This window comes from Centruroides vittatus, unplaced genomic scaffold, assembly GCF_030686945.1.
Source record: "Centruroides vittatus isolate TY-2023 unplaced genomic scaffold, ASM3068694v2 scaffold_1015, whole genome shotgun sequence".
NCBI lineage: Eukaryota > Metazoa > Arthropoda > Arachnida > Scorpiones > Buthidae > Centruroides > Centruroides vittatus.
Window position 1 is genome coordinate 1,659,495 of NW_027122666.1, and position 17,062 is coordinate 1,676,556.

General features: G+C 28.0%; 1 protein-coding gene and 1 long non-coding RNA gene across 2 annotated transcripts; both read left to right on the forward strand.

The window, feature by feature from the left end:
• Positions 1–3,450: 3,450 nt before the first annotated feature.
• On the forward strand, positions 3,451–3,967 carry LOC136986225 (uncharacterized). Its single transcript, XR_010882445.1, has 2 exons — positions 3,451–3,600; positions 3,719–3,967. It is a non-coding gene; the product is annotated as an uncharacterized lncRNA (long non-coding RNA).
• A 7,836-nt stretch (positions 3,968–11,803) lies between these two features.
• LOC136986226 (uncharacterized) lies at positions 11,804–16,779 on the forward strand. The gene is made up of 9 exons (XM_067283716.1): positions 11,804–11,956; positions 12,877–12,927; positions 14,389–14,460; positions 14,548–14,607; positions 15,816–15,887; positions 15,976–16,023; positions 16,125–16,196; positions 16,279–16,367; positions 16,681–16,779. The coding sequence occupies exons 1-8, from the start codon at positions 11,849–11,851 to the stop codon at positions 16,360–16,362; spliced, it is 567 nt and encodes a 188-aa protein (XP_067139817.1). The 5' UTR covers positions 11,804–11,848; the 3' UTR covers positions 16,363–16,367; positions 16,681–16,779.
• The last annotated feature ends 283 nt before the right edge of the window (positions 16,780–17,062 follow it).

The window sequence follows — 17,062 nt, forward strand, 5'->3', positions numbered from 1 at the left end:
TGCATCGAAAAAAACAGTCAATATCACCTTAACATTTGAGCGAACTTGTCGAGGTTTTTTGGGGAGGGGGATTTTCTGAATTTCATACAGAATTTCATAGAACAACGCTGCTCCTTCAAAGAGCTCATTTTAGCGGATCCGATTTTTTGCCGAACTCCACTAACACCACTTCACATAAACTGCTAATCACCAAAACAAGATATCAACAAACGGGTTGAAACATATTACACGGAAGGTTTCCAAGGACACAACGCCTTCAAGAGGATTAAAAAATAACCAACTGGAGGTGCACTATTCAAAAAGTTCGGGAACTTTGAACAACCGACATATTAATGATTTTTCTTAACTGTAGTATTTGCATTTTCATAAAATAAATTGCATAGGTTAAATTACAAAAACACAAATTAAAGTACAGTAGAGCGTCGATAAGTGGAACGTCGGTAAGTGGAATGGTCGGAAAGTGGAACGATTTTCAGTCGGACTGTGTCGTGCTGAATCGAATGTTTTTGATACTAAATTTACTTCTAAAGTATTAATTTTCATGTTTTTTATATTCTTTAATATATTTATTTTGTTTGTACAAAATGCAGAAATAATTTTTAACGATACGATAGCCTCGATGATTATTATAAAAATTTTCGTTAGGCTTAAAATCGACGAAAATTCAACACGAAGCGACACGCAACGGAGAAAAATTCAACAGGAAGCGATACGCAACGGAGAAAAATTTGAACATCGGACAGGTTAATGTATTTTTTCGTACAAAGTCGGAAACTGGAACAAATCATTAACTGGAAGGACCCCAGTCCCCAATTGGTTCCACTTATCGACGCTCTACTGTATACCTTTAATATTGTAATATTTGCTTTATTATTATTCATGCCTCGTAATATTTAATTACTGTATTTAATTAAATAATTACGGATCTTAAACCTATGTGAAAACTTATTATTTTAATAATAGTTAATTATAATAAATTATTACATGGTAATTGTGACAATATATTTATAAATGAATGCATGATATTACGGTAATTTTAATTATTATTTAATTGTAATATTCGTGATGGACACAACCAAATTTTTAAAATTATCATATAGATCTGTCTACAGGATATTACTTGTCGAAAATAATAATCAATTCAATTTATTAGCATATTATTTTTAAATGTTATTTCTTAGTGTTTTCCTTCTATATTAGATCTATATAAAACACATTTGACTATGAGATAAATGTGAAAGTTTATTGGTAAACTCTTTATATATATATATTCCCATGACGGAAGAACGTTCGTGACGATTTTAAGCTAAGTATATTTAACTTATAGAATTTATAATATACAATTAAGCTAATTATTTTAATTATGTACGAAAATCTTTGTAAAGTAACAGTTGAAAACAGAAACTTTTAATTGTTTACTAAATACTAAATATCCTAATTTAGACCTGGCTTTTAAGTTCTCGTCATAAAATTGTTGCATTTGTTTATTAGAAGTTCAGTGACTAAAGATTAATTGTCGCCTTTCGACATATTTATGCCTTGATCTGGTTTCATATGATGTGAGTGATCTTTGGCATTGAATACCGGGCCTTTCATTACATTTTTTTTTTTTTTTTTTTTGTAACTGAGATATAGTTCGCATGCAGATAATATCGTTTTAGTAAATAGACTAAAAAATAAAACGTTCAGATGATCTTCTTAGTATATTTGTAGGTATTAAATAAAACAAATGCAAATGAAAATAAATAAAATAACCATCTGTAAGCAAAGAAAATTTAAGAACTGTAGCAATGAATATGTAATCGGCTCTCTATTCGCGGGTTCCTCATATACCAACCTCATAACCAACCGCAAATAGAAAATATTCCAAAAAAAAAAAAGAATGTCAGAAAGTTCCAAAAAGCAAAACTTGAATTTTCTTGTGTTTTAAATATTGTTTTAGTCTATGTATTTCTCATAGTACACGTTGTTCCTGACAGGTACTCTGTAGGTAGACGTATGGTGATTGTCTCTGTACTAAACATGTCTTTCTCTAACAACTATTTACATAGTATTTACATCGTGTAAGGTGTTATAAATAATCTAAAGATGATTTAAAGTATATAGAAAGTTGTGCCTAGGTTATAAATAAATATTACATTTGTTTGTGTGAGGGACTTAAGCATTTGAGGATTCTGGTATCCACGGGGAGTCCTGGAATCAATCGTCTATGGATATCGAGAAATACAGGCATTTCTTTTTAATATATCTGGATTATAATTAAACGCTGTTTATCTGGATAAATTGCATTTAATTTAGATTTTTTTAGTCTCGTTTCAGTATATCTAATTTAGTGGACTACTTCAACCTCGAGAATATTTAATTAAACATTTATACTCTAGTGAAATTGTTTTTTTCCCCTATAATAATTAATCGAGAACATTATTAAACTCTAATAAAGTAGAAGGATAAAAACATATTATTATTTGCGTGAAGTGTTTTATAAAACAAAACACGTACGATAGACTGCAATCCGCATCAACTATACAAATTGGAATTTCAATGTCAGATTTATAGGGAACAGTCGCATAATGTCATCTTGTTATATAGTTAAGTATGTTACTAATAAAATGGCATATTAGGCCACTATATCATTGACCATCATGTGTTATATACAAAAATATTTTTACTAAATTATTGATCCACTTCTCATTTTTCGTATAAGTTAATACGGTTTCAGATACCTTTCGCTAGATTCCAGTTTGTCTTCTATGATAATAATATTTCAAATATTCGGGTAAAAATCTTGTTTAATCCCACCATTTTAATAATAATTTTATCTTGGGTGTCAGTTATAACCGGTTGAACCAGGAAGAATCAAAAGACAATGCGATAATCCGGTCATGCAACAAACTTGTCCCCTAATCACCAGTTGTATGGAAATTGTATATATGTAGGAAATTGTATTTTTAATCTTTGTAATTTTTCTGTGAGATAATTATTATTATTTCGTAGAATGATTTTAACCTTATCAATGTATCCTTGTCTTTGTGTAGATATTAACAACAACTGCATCTATGTAAGATTATCCTTTAGATATTATACAGGAAATGAAGTTCTGCAATTTAAAATATCAGCAGATAAAACAGATTCATCTTGCTATAAAGTCAATAAAGTATTTGACTCGTTAACACCATTTAAAATTTCTTTTTAAAAGCATCTTAAATAAAAATTAAAAAAAAAATCCTGTATTTAAATATTATTTTTAAAATGTATTAATGTAAATTTAATACATATTTAAATTAAATATTTTAAAATAATATAGTGAAATGCAAATACAGTATATAATTTAAAATTGGAGCGTAACTACGTTATTTTTAAAACTTTTCAGTTCATTTATTATTTAAAATTTTAATTTATTACTATAATAATTATTTGTCCTAAATTTATATTTAGTATTTATTAATTAGACTGCATAATTCGTTTATTTATGTTAATAGTATAAATAACAAGATGACTCTGAGCTGTTGCGTGAATTGGTCAACAGATGGCAGTATATAAACTTAAAAAAAAAAGAGAGAGATTTGTCGCCAATTCTTAAATTTTGAAATTCAAAAATTTGTAAGTGTATTTTTATATTCGAAGAAATATATTTATGTAAAATATTTCTAAATTTTAAATTTTGAATTAATTAATAAATTATATTTAAACATTTTGATATAATTGTATATAATTAAAGTGCAGGCCGGATGGCCGAGGGAAAGTCGTCAGATTGCAGCCTTGAGGATCTGGAATCGAATCTGGGAGAACTGCCAGGATCCACATGCAGTCTGTCTTCATCACCAGTGGGTTTGACCAGGGCTAAAATCTGGCAGATTTTATACCTGGCCGAACCCACGAGGGCCTGAAAAAAAGCTGTTTTAATGCCCCACAGGGCAATAAAAGCCTAAAACGAAAAAGAAAAATTAAATTGCCGTACTTTATAGTATTGATTTTTTAATGCTAAAATTTATTTTCGATACACTTCTTAACAAATTATATACAATTCTCTCTATAAAACTTGGAGATAAATAAATTTAAAATTTTACTTTATTTTGTATGCATCAACGATTTTCTTGAGTAAATTACGGGAAAATTCAGTAAATAATTATCATATAAACACGAAAAGTAATTGTCCTTGTCGAACAGAAATCTCTTCATAAAATCATAATTGCATTTATTTCCAATTTTAAGATTCAGGCAAAATATTATCTCTGCAATTTTCTGCTTGATTCGAATTATTATAGAATTGCATTAGCCAATGCTTTAAGAAAAACCGAATCTTTTCACTATAACAGTAAACCATTTCACATTTTCCCCTTAATAAATCTAAATTTAAAAACTTCTATTAATTCCCATTCGTATAATTTTAAAAATAGTTCTTAAAAATAAATTATTTAATGAAAAAATTGATTATTTATAGAATAATCTATTACTAATTTTTCGGTAAGAATGTAGATATACTAAGAATAACGTTACGTTAATACATTTATTATGAAAAGTCATGTGAAAGGGGAAACAAATACGAGTCTAACCAACTTTTTTAAGATAGAAACATGACTCACAGCCACCATTTTATATCTTACGTGTTATTAATTTATGTTATTAGTGTTATAAGAACATTATTTTTAATGTTATTATTATTTGAATTTGAAACAAAAAGGTACATTTGTAACTTCTTTTAAAAATTTAATTACTGACATTTATTATATGACAGGGGCTTCTATATGGCTCCACAAGTTAAGACTAATATTTTGGCCAATTCTAATTTTCGGGAAAAAATTAGAGCTGGCCAATATGCCAATATAATAGTCTAGACTTGCGGGCCATATCGGGTTTCTACCTTACTTTATGTAATTTTTAATCTAAATTTAGTATTTAAGTAAGAAAACAAGTGAGCACATCATCTCCCATCATTGAACAATTTTTAAGAAAAACAATTATTATAAAATACCATTACGTATACTTTCACGCATTGTCGCCCTCAAAATTTGATTGCTCTAGGCATCTACTTCTACTTAAAGTGCCTAATGAGCGAGTCGACCCTATATAAAAATCAAGGCTGGATTTTTACATAAAATAAACAAGCTCTTGCCTAGGGTCTCCCGTTATGAGTCCATAGCTTAAGGCCTCCCATAAGCTATAGATTTATATTATTATACGTATCATTATTTAGTGTAGGGGGTATGTCGTACATTGCAGCTTCATGCCACAAGTCTGAAAAGAATTAATTAGGATTATTCATTTAGAAATGTAATTGAGAAATGGGTTTAGTCTTTTAATTTGTTACTTTAAAAATATATATTTACCAGAGTTTTAGTTCAAAAACATAATTAGCCTGATACCTTCATCAAAGAGCCGATTGCCATAAAGCAGTGTTTAATGGGCGAAGTTATTGACGACGCTTTAATTAATGTTATAACGAGGATAATGATGTTTACATTTGTGAACAAGAGCGATCGTTCACTTACAGACCCACAGTTCAAATTATAAACTGGATTCGAACTATCTCAATAGTGTGTCAAGGAGACATGGTGTCATCAGAAACAACAAGCCAATGATCCATTTTTGGAACAATAACTATTTACCTTAAATGATAAAATATAAAATACATTTTTTAATGTAAAAACATTAAAATAAAGGGTGTGGTTTAGAATAAAGTAGAAAATTTTACCAGTTTTCATTGACCTACGATTGCAAAACAATTATTATTGCTATAACTAACCCTAACCTTGGTGACAAGTTTTCCATTGGTAAGATCAAAGACCTTGTAAGTAATGAAAGTAATGAAAATATTTAATTGTTAGTTTGAATTTAAAGAAGAAAAAAAATAATTGTTTTTTTAATAAGAGAAGAAATTTAATATAAATATAAGGTATATAATTTAGAGAATTGGATGCACAGGCTTTTGTTAATGGATAACTTTTCTTTTTATCTTATTAATTACATTTAAAAAATCCAATTAAAAAAAGAACCCCAGACAGTAGTAAAACAATATTGGATTGTTTTATATATACTGTAGAAAACAATAACCTGTGAAAGTAATATCTTGCTGGCAATTTAAGGAAACTCTAGGGACTTTGCACCCAAGAACAATTTTCTAAGAATGATTATACTTCTTACTACGATGTTATCATTATTTTAAAGTTTTTTTTTTCTTTTTTCCTTAATGAGCCAACTGGGATTGTTATAAATAATTTATTGCTTTCATTTACGTCTTTAAAATATGTCGTAACAGTAATTTTCTTCAATTCCTTTTATACAAATTTATACATATCTTCGTGGGGTTCTGTTGTTTGCAGTTTAAATCGGAGATGTTGATTACAAATTTTAATTATATAAGGTAAATTATATTAAAAACAAGTAATAAATCAAGGTCGAATGTTATTTTTATTTCGAGGAAAATTGATAAAACTATTCACCATTTTGCCCCCTTCTTCGAGTGTTAGTGGAACAGTCGTAAATAATCTTTACCTTATTAACATTTTCCTCTGAGTAATTAACGAAACTGACACTGTATACATCACTTTTGATTCTTATATTTTTATAAATAACTACTAAAGTAACAATACAACGAATTTAGACTATACAAAACTAAGATCTGTAACATTGTCAAACAACGAGAAACAAGAAAAACAGACCCTATTTTTTTACCCTACATCAATTACTAACGAGCATTTACTACCTATGAGTGTTTTCGAATTCGTTTCCTGTAGAAAACCGGATTTCTATCCACAAAAGATAAACGTAATAGGTTATTGTGCCAGTTAAATAGACATTTTCTGCAAAAGAGCAATTACAACAACACAATCTATGGACATATAATCCCTATACATCCATTCACTTTTGTATAGGAAGTAAAAAATTAACATTGGTATTGTAGAATTTCCTGGCTTTAGATACACAGGAAAAAATCTATTTTGCTTTCTTTTTTTTGTTGCCACTTACTGAATGAGAGTATTTTTCAATTATCATTAGTATAATGTCATTTTCTATGTTAACATGACCAACTTTTTCTGCTGCAATGAGAATACGATCGGTGCCATTATGAAACGCATATTACATGATTATTATAATCATATACAGTTACCATCGTTCATAATTCTCTACAGAATCAGGGCCCAACAATGGCTGAGTGGATAAAACCATTGAACACTAAAATTGCGAAAAACTCCACGTGCTGACCCACGGACTGGCCGCGTGGAGTTTCCACGTGTCTAACACCTAAATATGGGTTCAGTTTTCCATAGAAAGTCCTCCCGGGAAGTTTTTCTCTTAGCAGATCGTCTTGCAGTGGCGCATTATAGCTTTATGGGCTTCCAGAAAAATTCGAATTAGGAATCTCGATGTACAATATTGACTTCAGACATTTTTTTCGGGGAAAATTTTGGGGAAAATATTTTTTTTTATAAAAGATTAGTTTAGAATCCCTGTTAGTAGGGCCCCAGACAATTTCCCTTTGTGCCCATAGGATGACGCACCAGTGTTGTCTGGTTGCCTTGTCCATTCAATTAAAATCCTCTGTAAGATCCTCTGATTATACAAAAATGTATAAAAAGCTTTAGTTTATATCAAAATGGACCACAGATCAAAGTTATTACACTGTTCTTATTTATTCTATCGCATTATTAACAATATTATCAACAAATTTATGATGAAAATTCGGTTAGTAGAACAGTTTGTCTTCAGGAAAATGTTATTATAGGGAGAATAAAACAGATAAAATTGTGAACTGATGATAAAATTTGATATACAGTCGAATCTTCAATAACAGCCACCTTTAAACAGCGGCCATTTTTTTCAGAGACCTTTTCTTTTTGAACAAAAATGCACACAAAATAACTTCCAAACAACTGCAATTTTTTAAAATATTCCTGCCAGTGGCCGTTGTTCAGAGGTTTGAATGTAGGTAGTTAAGAATTATTAAAAAGTTTATTTATGAAAAAAAAAAAAAAAATTAAATTTTCTACGGCAATTGCAATTTTTGACAACATAAAAGACATTTTAACTGCTGACAGATTCAATAATTGCTATGTACTCATCATTGTCAGTTTGAATGCTTGCAAAGATGATCAATCATCATTAAAAAAAGAAAAACAGTAAAAAATACATTATCAGCAACAGGATTTTTTTCTAATTGAAATTTAAAGAAATTTAACTTTCTCTAAAAATAAAAACAATTAAATTTACTGTTTTTAAATTTTAAGAAGACAATAAACGAATATGTAAAAAAAGAATATAGATTATAATCAAACAATGAATAGCTTTTTATAGTTGTAGTATCTTGTCCACAATTATCCTATTAATAATATAGAAATGATTATATACAAAACAGTATCAGATAAGTTTTGGGAGTATCATTCTTTTCGAATAACCTAATTTTCTATGATTAATGAATTTTTAAAATTATAGTTTGTAAGATATTGCTTCGTACTTTGTACCATTCTACTAGAATAAATGCTAAACCAAAGTAAAATTCACATCTTTTCACTGTAATTAAGGTTAAAAAGGGCATTAACTAGTTTCGAACTCATAAATATTCATTCGGAAAATAAAAATTAGAATTAATTTCGATTATATCTTGAAACTTTCTTATCTTTCCTTATAATCATTTGCTCATCAAATATTGTAACATCATTAAAAATGTCCTTAAAATAATTTTAAAGATTAAAATTAGAGAATGACATAGGAGCGGTTTCTCTGATGTAGGACATGCGTCAGTTCTACGTCATTTCTTATCGATACATCTTATAAGAATATAAATTAGCAACTGTCTATAAGACACTTTTAAAAAGATAAAAGTGTAAAGAAAATTTGCCTGGTATTAAAATTTCACAGAATAATTTCTTTGTCAACTTCCCATAACTCGAGAATCCTTAAGGTTAACGAACTTTCAGAAAACGAAGATCGCGTGACTTTCACTCATTTATATTCGTTTGTGGCATCACTAACGTGTTTTAGAAAGATCGCATTTGACTCGGTTGATATTTAAATTTTTAAATTAATGATTCTTCTACTGTTTTACATTGATGAAATAGAAAAGAAACTTCAAAGACGTATGGAAAAACGTCATCGTTTTAATACATGGCCTAGTTTTCAATCAAGTCTGAGCAAAATCGAACAATGACCCCAGAGAAAAGGCCTCGTTCCTACGATGAGGTCACCTTCTCTCTTTAGAATCCCAGCAGGGATTTTTTTGTTTAGGGAGGAGGAAGGTATGACCTAAAGTGGCAAGAGATCCAATGTTAAGGACAAGCAAAATCCAATCGTTATTTACTTAAGAAAAAATAAAAAAATAAATAAATAACACAATTAAAGTTCTAAACATTCGAAGTAGAATTCTATAAAATAGTCGACTATAAAAAGAATATATTTCTTGTAAGTCTCGCTCTATTTTTCATGTTTTACAAATTTACACAACCATAAATTTCCACTAGACAAAAAAAAAATGTTTAAGAGTAACGAGCTATATCTGTTATTTTGTTTAAGTTTTCACAGCACAAACGTTTTTATAATTTCAAGAAATTTATAATTAATATAATAAAATAAATTCGCGTATTGACTTAAAAAATAACAAATATTTTTAATTATAAAAAAACTAATAAACAGACCTTATTTTATACCCGAAAATCTATTTTTAAGGGGCACACAGCAATAGAGTTTTTTTTTTCCTAGAAGGAATTTTTAAGGTCCAATTCCTTTAACTTCCTGACTTCATTCACTCTTTATGGATTAATACACGTATATAAACTTTTCTAACTTAAAAAATTTGTAGGATTGATACATAAACAGGTGATTCAAACTTACAAAACCTTGATATTCTAGGAAACAAATCTAAGAATTTGTTTCACAACATTAATTTCTGAAAGTTTTGTTTTTGTATTTTCGTGAGAACAGGGGGTTTTTCGTTATTTTCTCTGCCTTTTTTTCTATATTTAGACAACTTAAAAACAATTTTTTATGTAAGCAATACCAATTCTCTACCTGGGTTTATTAACAATAGTAACCTTGGGTCATGACTGGTAAGTATTGGGTGTAGTCAATACTCTACTTGAAAATTGTGTCAGGGTTAATTGGACCCTCGATAATATTCAATGAGAGTTATAACGTCATCGATATGTACTTAAAAAATTATGAGCAATGATCACGTTCGAAAAAATATACGTGTAATTCGCCCATACTTTCTTTAATCTAGCCCATGATAACTTTTATTGTTCGCATAGTTTCGAAACTTTTTTTGTATCACTCTCATTGTTTCCAGGACTGTATTGTCTCTGAAATGAATCCAGTTAACTTCGTTAGTGAGGATAACCCATTTTAAAGCCAGTATATTAAAAAATATGTATACACACATCTGATTTATCACGGCTGATAAACACAAGATGATATAAAAATCGAACAGTTTAATTGGATAAATTGTTGAACCGTATTAAATAACTTGGATAAGTTTCAAATTTTATATAAAATCAAGAATTTTCGTGTTTATCGTTATGTGAAAGCCTGATTCGCGCTTCGATTCAGTGATGTTTATTCTATTAAAAAAACAATAAACAATGTTTCTTTTTCTGTGGAGAAACAATTTTTTTTTTTTTACATAGTTTATTCAGAAAGGCAAAGGAGGAAAATTATTTTAACCTGAAACTGCTGTTTTATATAATAGTCCTTTTAACACACATATAGTTGCCATGGTTTTCTGATATAAGCTCCTGACCTAAATAATAGGGTCAGTGGACTTGTAAGAAGATGGGTGACGCGTAGTTAAGAAAAGAAATTAACATTTGTTCCTTCATTATTACCGTCTCCAAGTTTTTTTTTAATTATTATTAAATTAGAATAGTTTTTCATAATTATTCAATCTCAGAAGTTGTATTGTTCTTCAAAATGATGTTGGTATCAAGTAGCTCTTTCATTAACCCGACAGTTACTTGAGTTTCTCTGTTACAATAGTTCTTTAAATGTCCTGTTTCATAATATAAAATAATGATTATATATACTCAGATTCTATTTAATATTAAATTCCGGTTTCATAATAGTAAATGATGTTTTTATGTTCGGTAGAATCATTATAAATTTCTTCATCTTTCTCTATTTTTTTTGAAAATCGTAATTCGAATTTCATTTTTGTTGAATATTAATACGTAATCTAGACAATTTTTGCGTATTTAGAACAGTTTCCGCGTGGAAATACCTGTTTTGACGTTGATCTTCTTTAAAAAATGGACATAATTTTTAATAAAGGAAAAAAAATACGAAAAAAAGCGCGCAGAAAAAAAAGAACAGACAAAAAGAACCTTTCCTCATTAAGAAAAATTTCACTATACAAAAGCTAAAGTGCAAATTAAGGAAAAGAAAATTAGAACAGATAATATAATATAGGCCTAGTTTAATTTCCCTCGAATTTTAACGATTGCCAATAACTTAATGATGTTTTAAAACTGCCCAAATCTTTCTGTTCCCATTTCAACTATAGCAAAATAATCCGTAATGAATCTAGATCATGTCCAGTAACAGTAAAAGTCCCTTCTGAGAATTGTGTCAGTCGAAATAATATCAAACAGGTTATTTGGTCCTAATTCAAATTTGATACCTTACCAAACCAGCATCCTTCGTTATTCACACCCCATTTATTCTTATGCTGACACATCCTCCATCAATTCTATACCCAATAGGCCTTGACACAAAACGACCTATGCTGACAATGCCCTGATCCCGAATCCCTGTAAGTGGGCATTCCAATATGTATCCGATTATCCCATTGGTTGTCAAGTGTATATATAAGTAGTACAATCGCCCCACCTGACTTCAGTTCATTTTGAAGATATTCGGTACCATGTCACCTTATTTTATAGCTTTCGCTTTGTTGGTTGCTGTTGTTAATGCAGCGCCTCAACATAATGCTCAGCAACCGCCTGCACAGGAACAAAGACCTCCACCAATAGTAAGTTACTTTGAAAATATTCATTTTATTCTGAATATTTTTAAATAATAATTATATATATATACAGATTTTAGAGTAAAGAAATTTTCTGGAGGATAAAATTCAAGAGAATATTTTCTGATTTTCTTGGAAATTTTAAAATATTTTCCACTGATCAATGATTGAAAAATATTTAAATTTTCAAAAGAATTTATAACATTTACCGGAAAAAATTTTCATTTTGTCAATTTAGAGAAATTTTTTCTTCCCAATTAAAAGAAATTTGGCATTTTTTAAAATGCAATTAAAATTTCGGTTTTTAATCATTTATTTTTCTATGAAGTACTTAAATTTTTTGAAAATTTTTTTATGTGAAAACAAATTTTGGGGGAATTTTTACGGGTAAATAAATTATGGAAAATTTCTCAATTACATTTTTAAATTAAAATTTTTATGGGTTTTTACCATTAACAATTTTCATTTCGATGCATAATTTTTTTTTAAATTTAAAAATTTTTCCTAATTTAAACTTAAATTAAAGAAAATTTTTTAATTAAAATTTAATTTAAGCATTTTAAACTGTATTTTATCATTTTAACTAATCAAAATTTATGCAGAAAGATTTTTTTTTTTTTTTTAATTTATCGACAGCGAATTAGTGAACTTTATCAAGCGTTAATTACAGATTTGAAAAATTAAAAACCTGTTATAACTTAAAGAAAAACGGGTTTACATATTCAAAATACTTTTTTGAAGATATTTATAAAGTGTAACTGCCCTAAATAATGGATAATTTTGACTCAACCCGATTACAAATTTCCTTTGTTTTTATCTCACGAAAAAATCCAAAAAATAATAAATTAAATTTTGAATAAATTAAATTAAGAATTATTTATAAATTTTTTAAAAAACAATTTCTTTTTTATTTTTCTTTTCTACAGCAAATTAATTGGGGCAAGTGCGAACAACTAAAACCTACTGACAGTGACAAGGTAAGTATATAAAAATAGTAGAAATTCTTTAAAATTAGGTCTGATAGTTTGAAACTAATGTTCCGGTTAACCGTGATATTTGTCTCTTATAACCAGTTTTCTGTCGGAAAAAAAAAATAAAAAAATTATTATATATATTTATAATTCATTTCCTGGTACTGTTTTCACCTTGCATATTTTTATCCCCATTTTTATTATCTTTTGTTAAATTAGCATTTCACGATAATTAAATACCTTTTCCCCCTTTTAATGTTTATTCCTGTTTAAATTACTTTTTCTCTTTGTAATTTCCATTCAAAATTAAATTTATTTTGGAAACAAGCCATTAAATGAAGAATTCTGTAGTACTTAAAGCAATTTTCTAGTTATTGTTACGTAATATTATACTTTAATTTCTATTCTCGTTAATTTTCCTGTTAAATTTGTATTTGTTTTTCGTGTAATAAAACATTAAACATCGTTTTCCAATTGTTGCAAGGAGTAAATTAAGTTTACATCCTTGAAAGAAGGCCGAAAAACTATAAATTTACGGTACACGATTTTGTAATTGTCTGCATCGTAGAACAGATAAAACTCTATTCAGTGCTCAATCACCGAAAATTACGGATTTTCCTGTATTTAAAGTTCATAAAAGTTTCAAATACAGCGAACTGTAAAATTATTTTTAATACAATTGAACTTCCAATAACGGACACCTCCCGACAGCGGCCATTTTTTTCCGGAAATTTGCGCATTAACCTCCAAATTATGGCCATTTAATGTCTCCGTCGGTAGCCGTTGTTTAGAGGTTTGACTGCAATAGAAATAATCTACAAAAAACATATGTTGCAATAAAATTAATTAACAATAATAAAAAATAATGTATGATCAATGACCGTATAATTAAATAAAAAATAAAATAGGTATCTTAATTATACGATAATTTATTGAATAATTTATAAACAAAGTTGACCTGTGTTTAATGCTTTGTACAAAGTTAAGTAATCACTATTGTAAAACTTATTGTATTATATTTTTTTTATATATTTCTCTATTAGTAACTTTAAAAACTTTAAATATATTTATGTCAATAATGAATTGTCTTAAATTCTCAGGAAACTATGTTAAAATACTGATATTTTATAATAAAATAATATAGTCTAACCTCTAATAACGGTCACCTCTCAACAGCAACCATTTTAAGAACCTTTTTTGAACAAAAATTCGTACAAAATAACCTCCGAACAACAGCCAGTATTTATGTTTCTATCAGCAGCCGCCGTTCAGAGATTTGATTGTATAAGATTTATATGATTTACAAATTATATAAGAATTTAAGAATTGTTTAGACTTAAATATATGTTACAATATCAAACATTTGAGATGATAATTAAGTAAATAAAGAAAAAAAACTTCGAGTTTCATGCTTACTTTCTTGAGAATATTTCTATAAAAATTTATCTACAAATATCTTATTAACAGGAACAGAAACGTCAAGTGATAGAAAAATGCTTAGGAGCTAATCCACCACCAAATACAGAACGTATCACAAGAGTAAGTTATTTTAATTTATCATATTTAATATTCAAAATGATTTTTTTTTTCTTAAATTTTAATTATGTTTAAACGTATTTATTGTAGGAACAAATTGAACAACACAGAGATGTTATCACTAGTTGCGCTTTGAAAGAAGAAGGATGGGTAAGAATTCGTAATTTTTATATCAATTAATTAACAAGTTGCTAACTGAACAGTTACGGAAGTTATTAACATCAACAATTATATATAATATATATATATAATATATATATATAACAAGTAAACATACGTTTAAAGTGTGTGTATAAGTAACGTAACGTAACGTAACGTAACGTAAGCTGTAACAATATTTCTAAAGGTAGAAGTGGAACACGTTTCGAATTCGATTGCTTAAGTTTTGTTTACTTATAAATTTATTTAATAAATTAAACATATATTCAGAAAAATTTTTTCTTGGCAAAATCATCTGTGTATTTATTAAAATGAGAACATGTAAAATTTTGTATAAACTTTCTATATGTGTATGTATGAATATATATATAAGTTATACAGTAAAACCTGCGTAAACCGGAATATTCTTTCCGGTTTCCGTTTTGAGCAGAGTTTTCTTAACGTAGAAAATCCCTCCGTTTCCAAGAATTTTTTCCGTTTAGGCAGGATTTCCGCTTTATTCAGGTTTCGTTTTGGACAGGATTCACTGTATTTATATTCGAGAAAAATCCCCCGCTTCCCTCTCTTGACGGTCCTGCTTATGTATATATATTAATTCATATATAGTCTATTCATAAGCAGGGCTGTTCAGAGAGGAAAGCTGGGGATTTTTCCCTGAACTATGAGAAAATTTACGGACGATAGTGGTTCCCACCCGTTAAATTAATGTTATTTTACTAACAGAAAATAAAATCTTTAAGACTGCATTTCATTAATAAATATGCTATTTCTTTTTCTTAAAAAAAGGGCATAAAGGCCTGGGCCTCGTAGAAGATCTCGAGAGAAAGCATATATGTTGATGAACATACTGCTAGAGTCGAGATCTAGGATATAATTGGTTTATGTTCTTACATTTCAAATCTGGTTTTTGTTGAATAATACAATTGTAGAAGAACCTGTTTGAACGAATACTTTCTGAGTTTTAGAATTTTACTTTTAAAGATTTTTAAATAAATAATTTTCAAGCTTTATGTAACATAATTATCGTGCTTATCACCGAAAAATCAGACTCTACGCTAATGCTAGTATGATATAAAGCAATCACCATTATTTATTTTTTCAACATATAACTCGTTTATTTTACATTATACCAGAATTTTAATTATAAATAATATCATTTTACTGATTTACAATAATTTTTTCCTCTATTTTGCTTTCAGTTTGATACCAATGGCAGTTACAAATTCGATAGAGCCAGAACAGAAATTAAATCAAAGAATTTGCAATCTGACGTAAGTTCAATTAATGCAAAAATATTTGAAATAAAATGAATTATAAATATTCAATCAACTTTAAAAAAAAAATTATAATTTTTAACAGATTGAAGGCACCATTTTGAAAAAACACGATGAATGCGAACAAGATGCGGTATGTAGTTTCATGATTATTCTATTATAATTATTATCTTTAATTATTCTATTCTATTATTTTCATGTGATACGATAATTGTATTCTTATTAACGTTACAGAAACAGAGATTCCAAGAGCCAACCGAGCAAGTAAAATTGTACCAAGCTTGCATGGATTACCATATTTCTGAGGTAAGCCTTCACACAAAAATTTATTTTTTTTTTTAATAAATCGCATTATAAAAGCATTTATAAATATTAATTTTTATTCTAGACCTGCAACATTCACGTCATTCCTCCACCCGGACACCAATTTCCCCAAGGTCCCCCTCCTCAACAAGGACCTCAACGCGGTTGAACAAGGTAAGTTTAAAAAAATGTATACAGCATTTTAAATTACTTCTTTCAACCGAAAACTTAAATGCAATATTAATTAACTTAAATTAATTACGGAGAAGTCTGTATAAGATTACAGTCGAACCTCTAATAACGGCCATTTTTTTTTGTTTCCATCAGTGGTCATTGCTTGGAGTTTCACTGTATTTGTATTAAACTCGTATAAATTACTCAAAATTTTAAAAAATAATCGTTAAATATAAATTAAATAATAAAAATAAATTTCTACTAATATTAACTTTATAATTTTTCTTTTTTAAATTTTGAATTTTATTTACAGATTTTTGAGACGTCGCATCAATTGATACTCCGGTCCTTCACTTAAATCGTATCCGGTCCTTCAATCGTATCAAAAAACTAATAAAAAAAATTATATATATATATATAAAATTTTTATAGAAAAACTAAGCACAATAATTATAAATCACAGTACGAAAAGATTTTTTATATTTAAATTTTGTACCGGGTGATATATATTTTTTGTTTTTGTTTTGTTTATATGAAAATTTATTTAATTCGTTCTTCACTTTAAATAGAAAAAAGCAATAAGGTGATGGAATTATATTTTAAATTTTCATCAAAAAAAAAAATAATAATAATAATTTATGAGCATCTTCTAAAACGATAAAATGTAATTTCTTCTATTATTTAAATCTGACGTT

Coding starts and splice junctions, on each gene's coding strand:
- LOC136986226 (XM_067283716.1), top strand. CDS start 11,849: ATGTCACCTTATTTTATAGCTTTCGCTTTGTTGGTTGCTGTTGTTAAT. Junction 14,461..14,547: donor ATACAGAACGTATCACAAGA/GTAAGTTATTTT, acceptor TATTTATTGTAG/GAACAAATTGAACAACACAG. Junction 14,608..15,815: donor CTTTGAAAGAAGAAGGATGG/GTAAGAATTCGT, acceptor TTTTGCTTTCAG/TTTGATACCAATGGCAGTTA.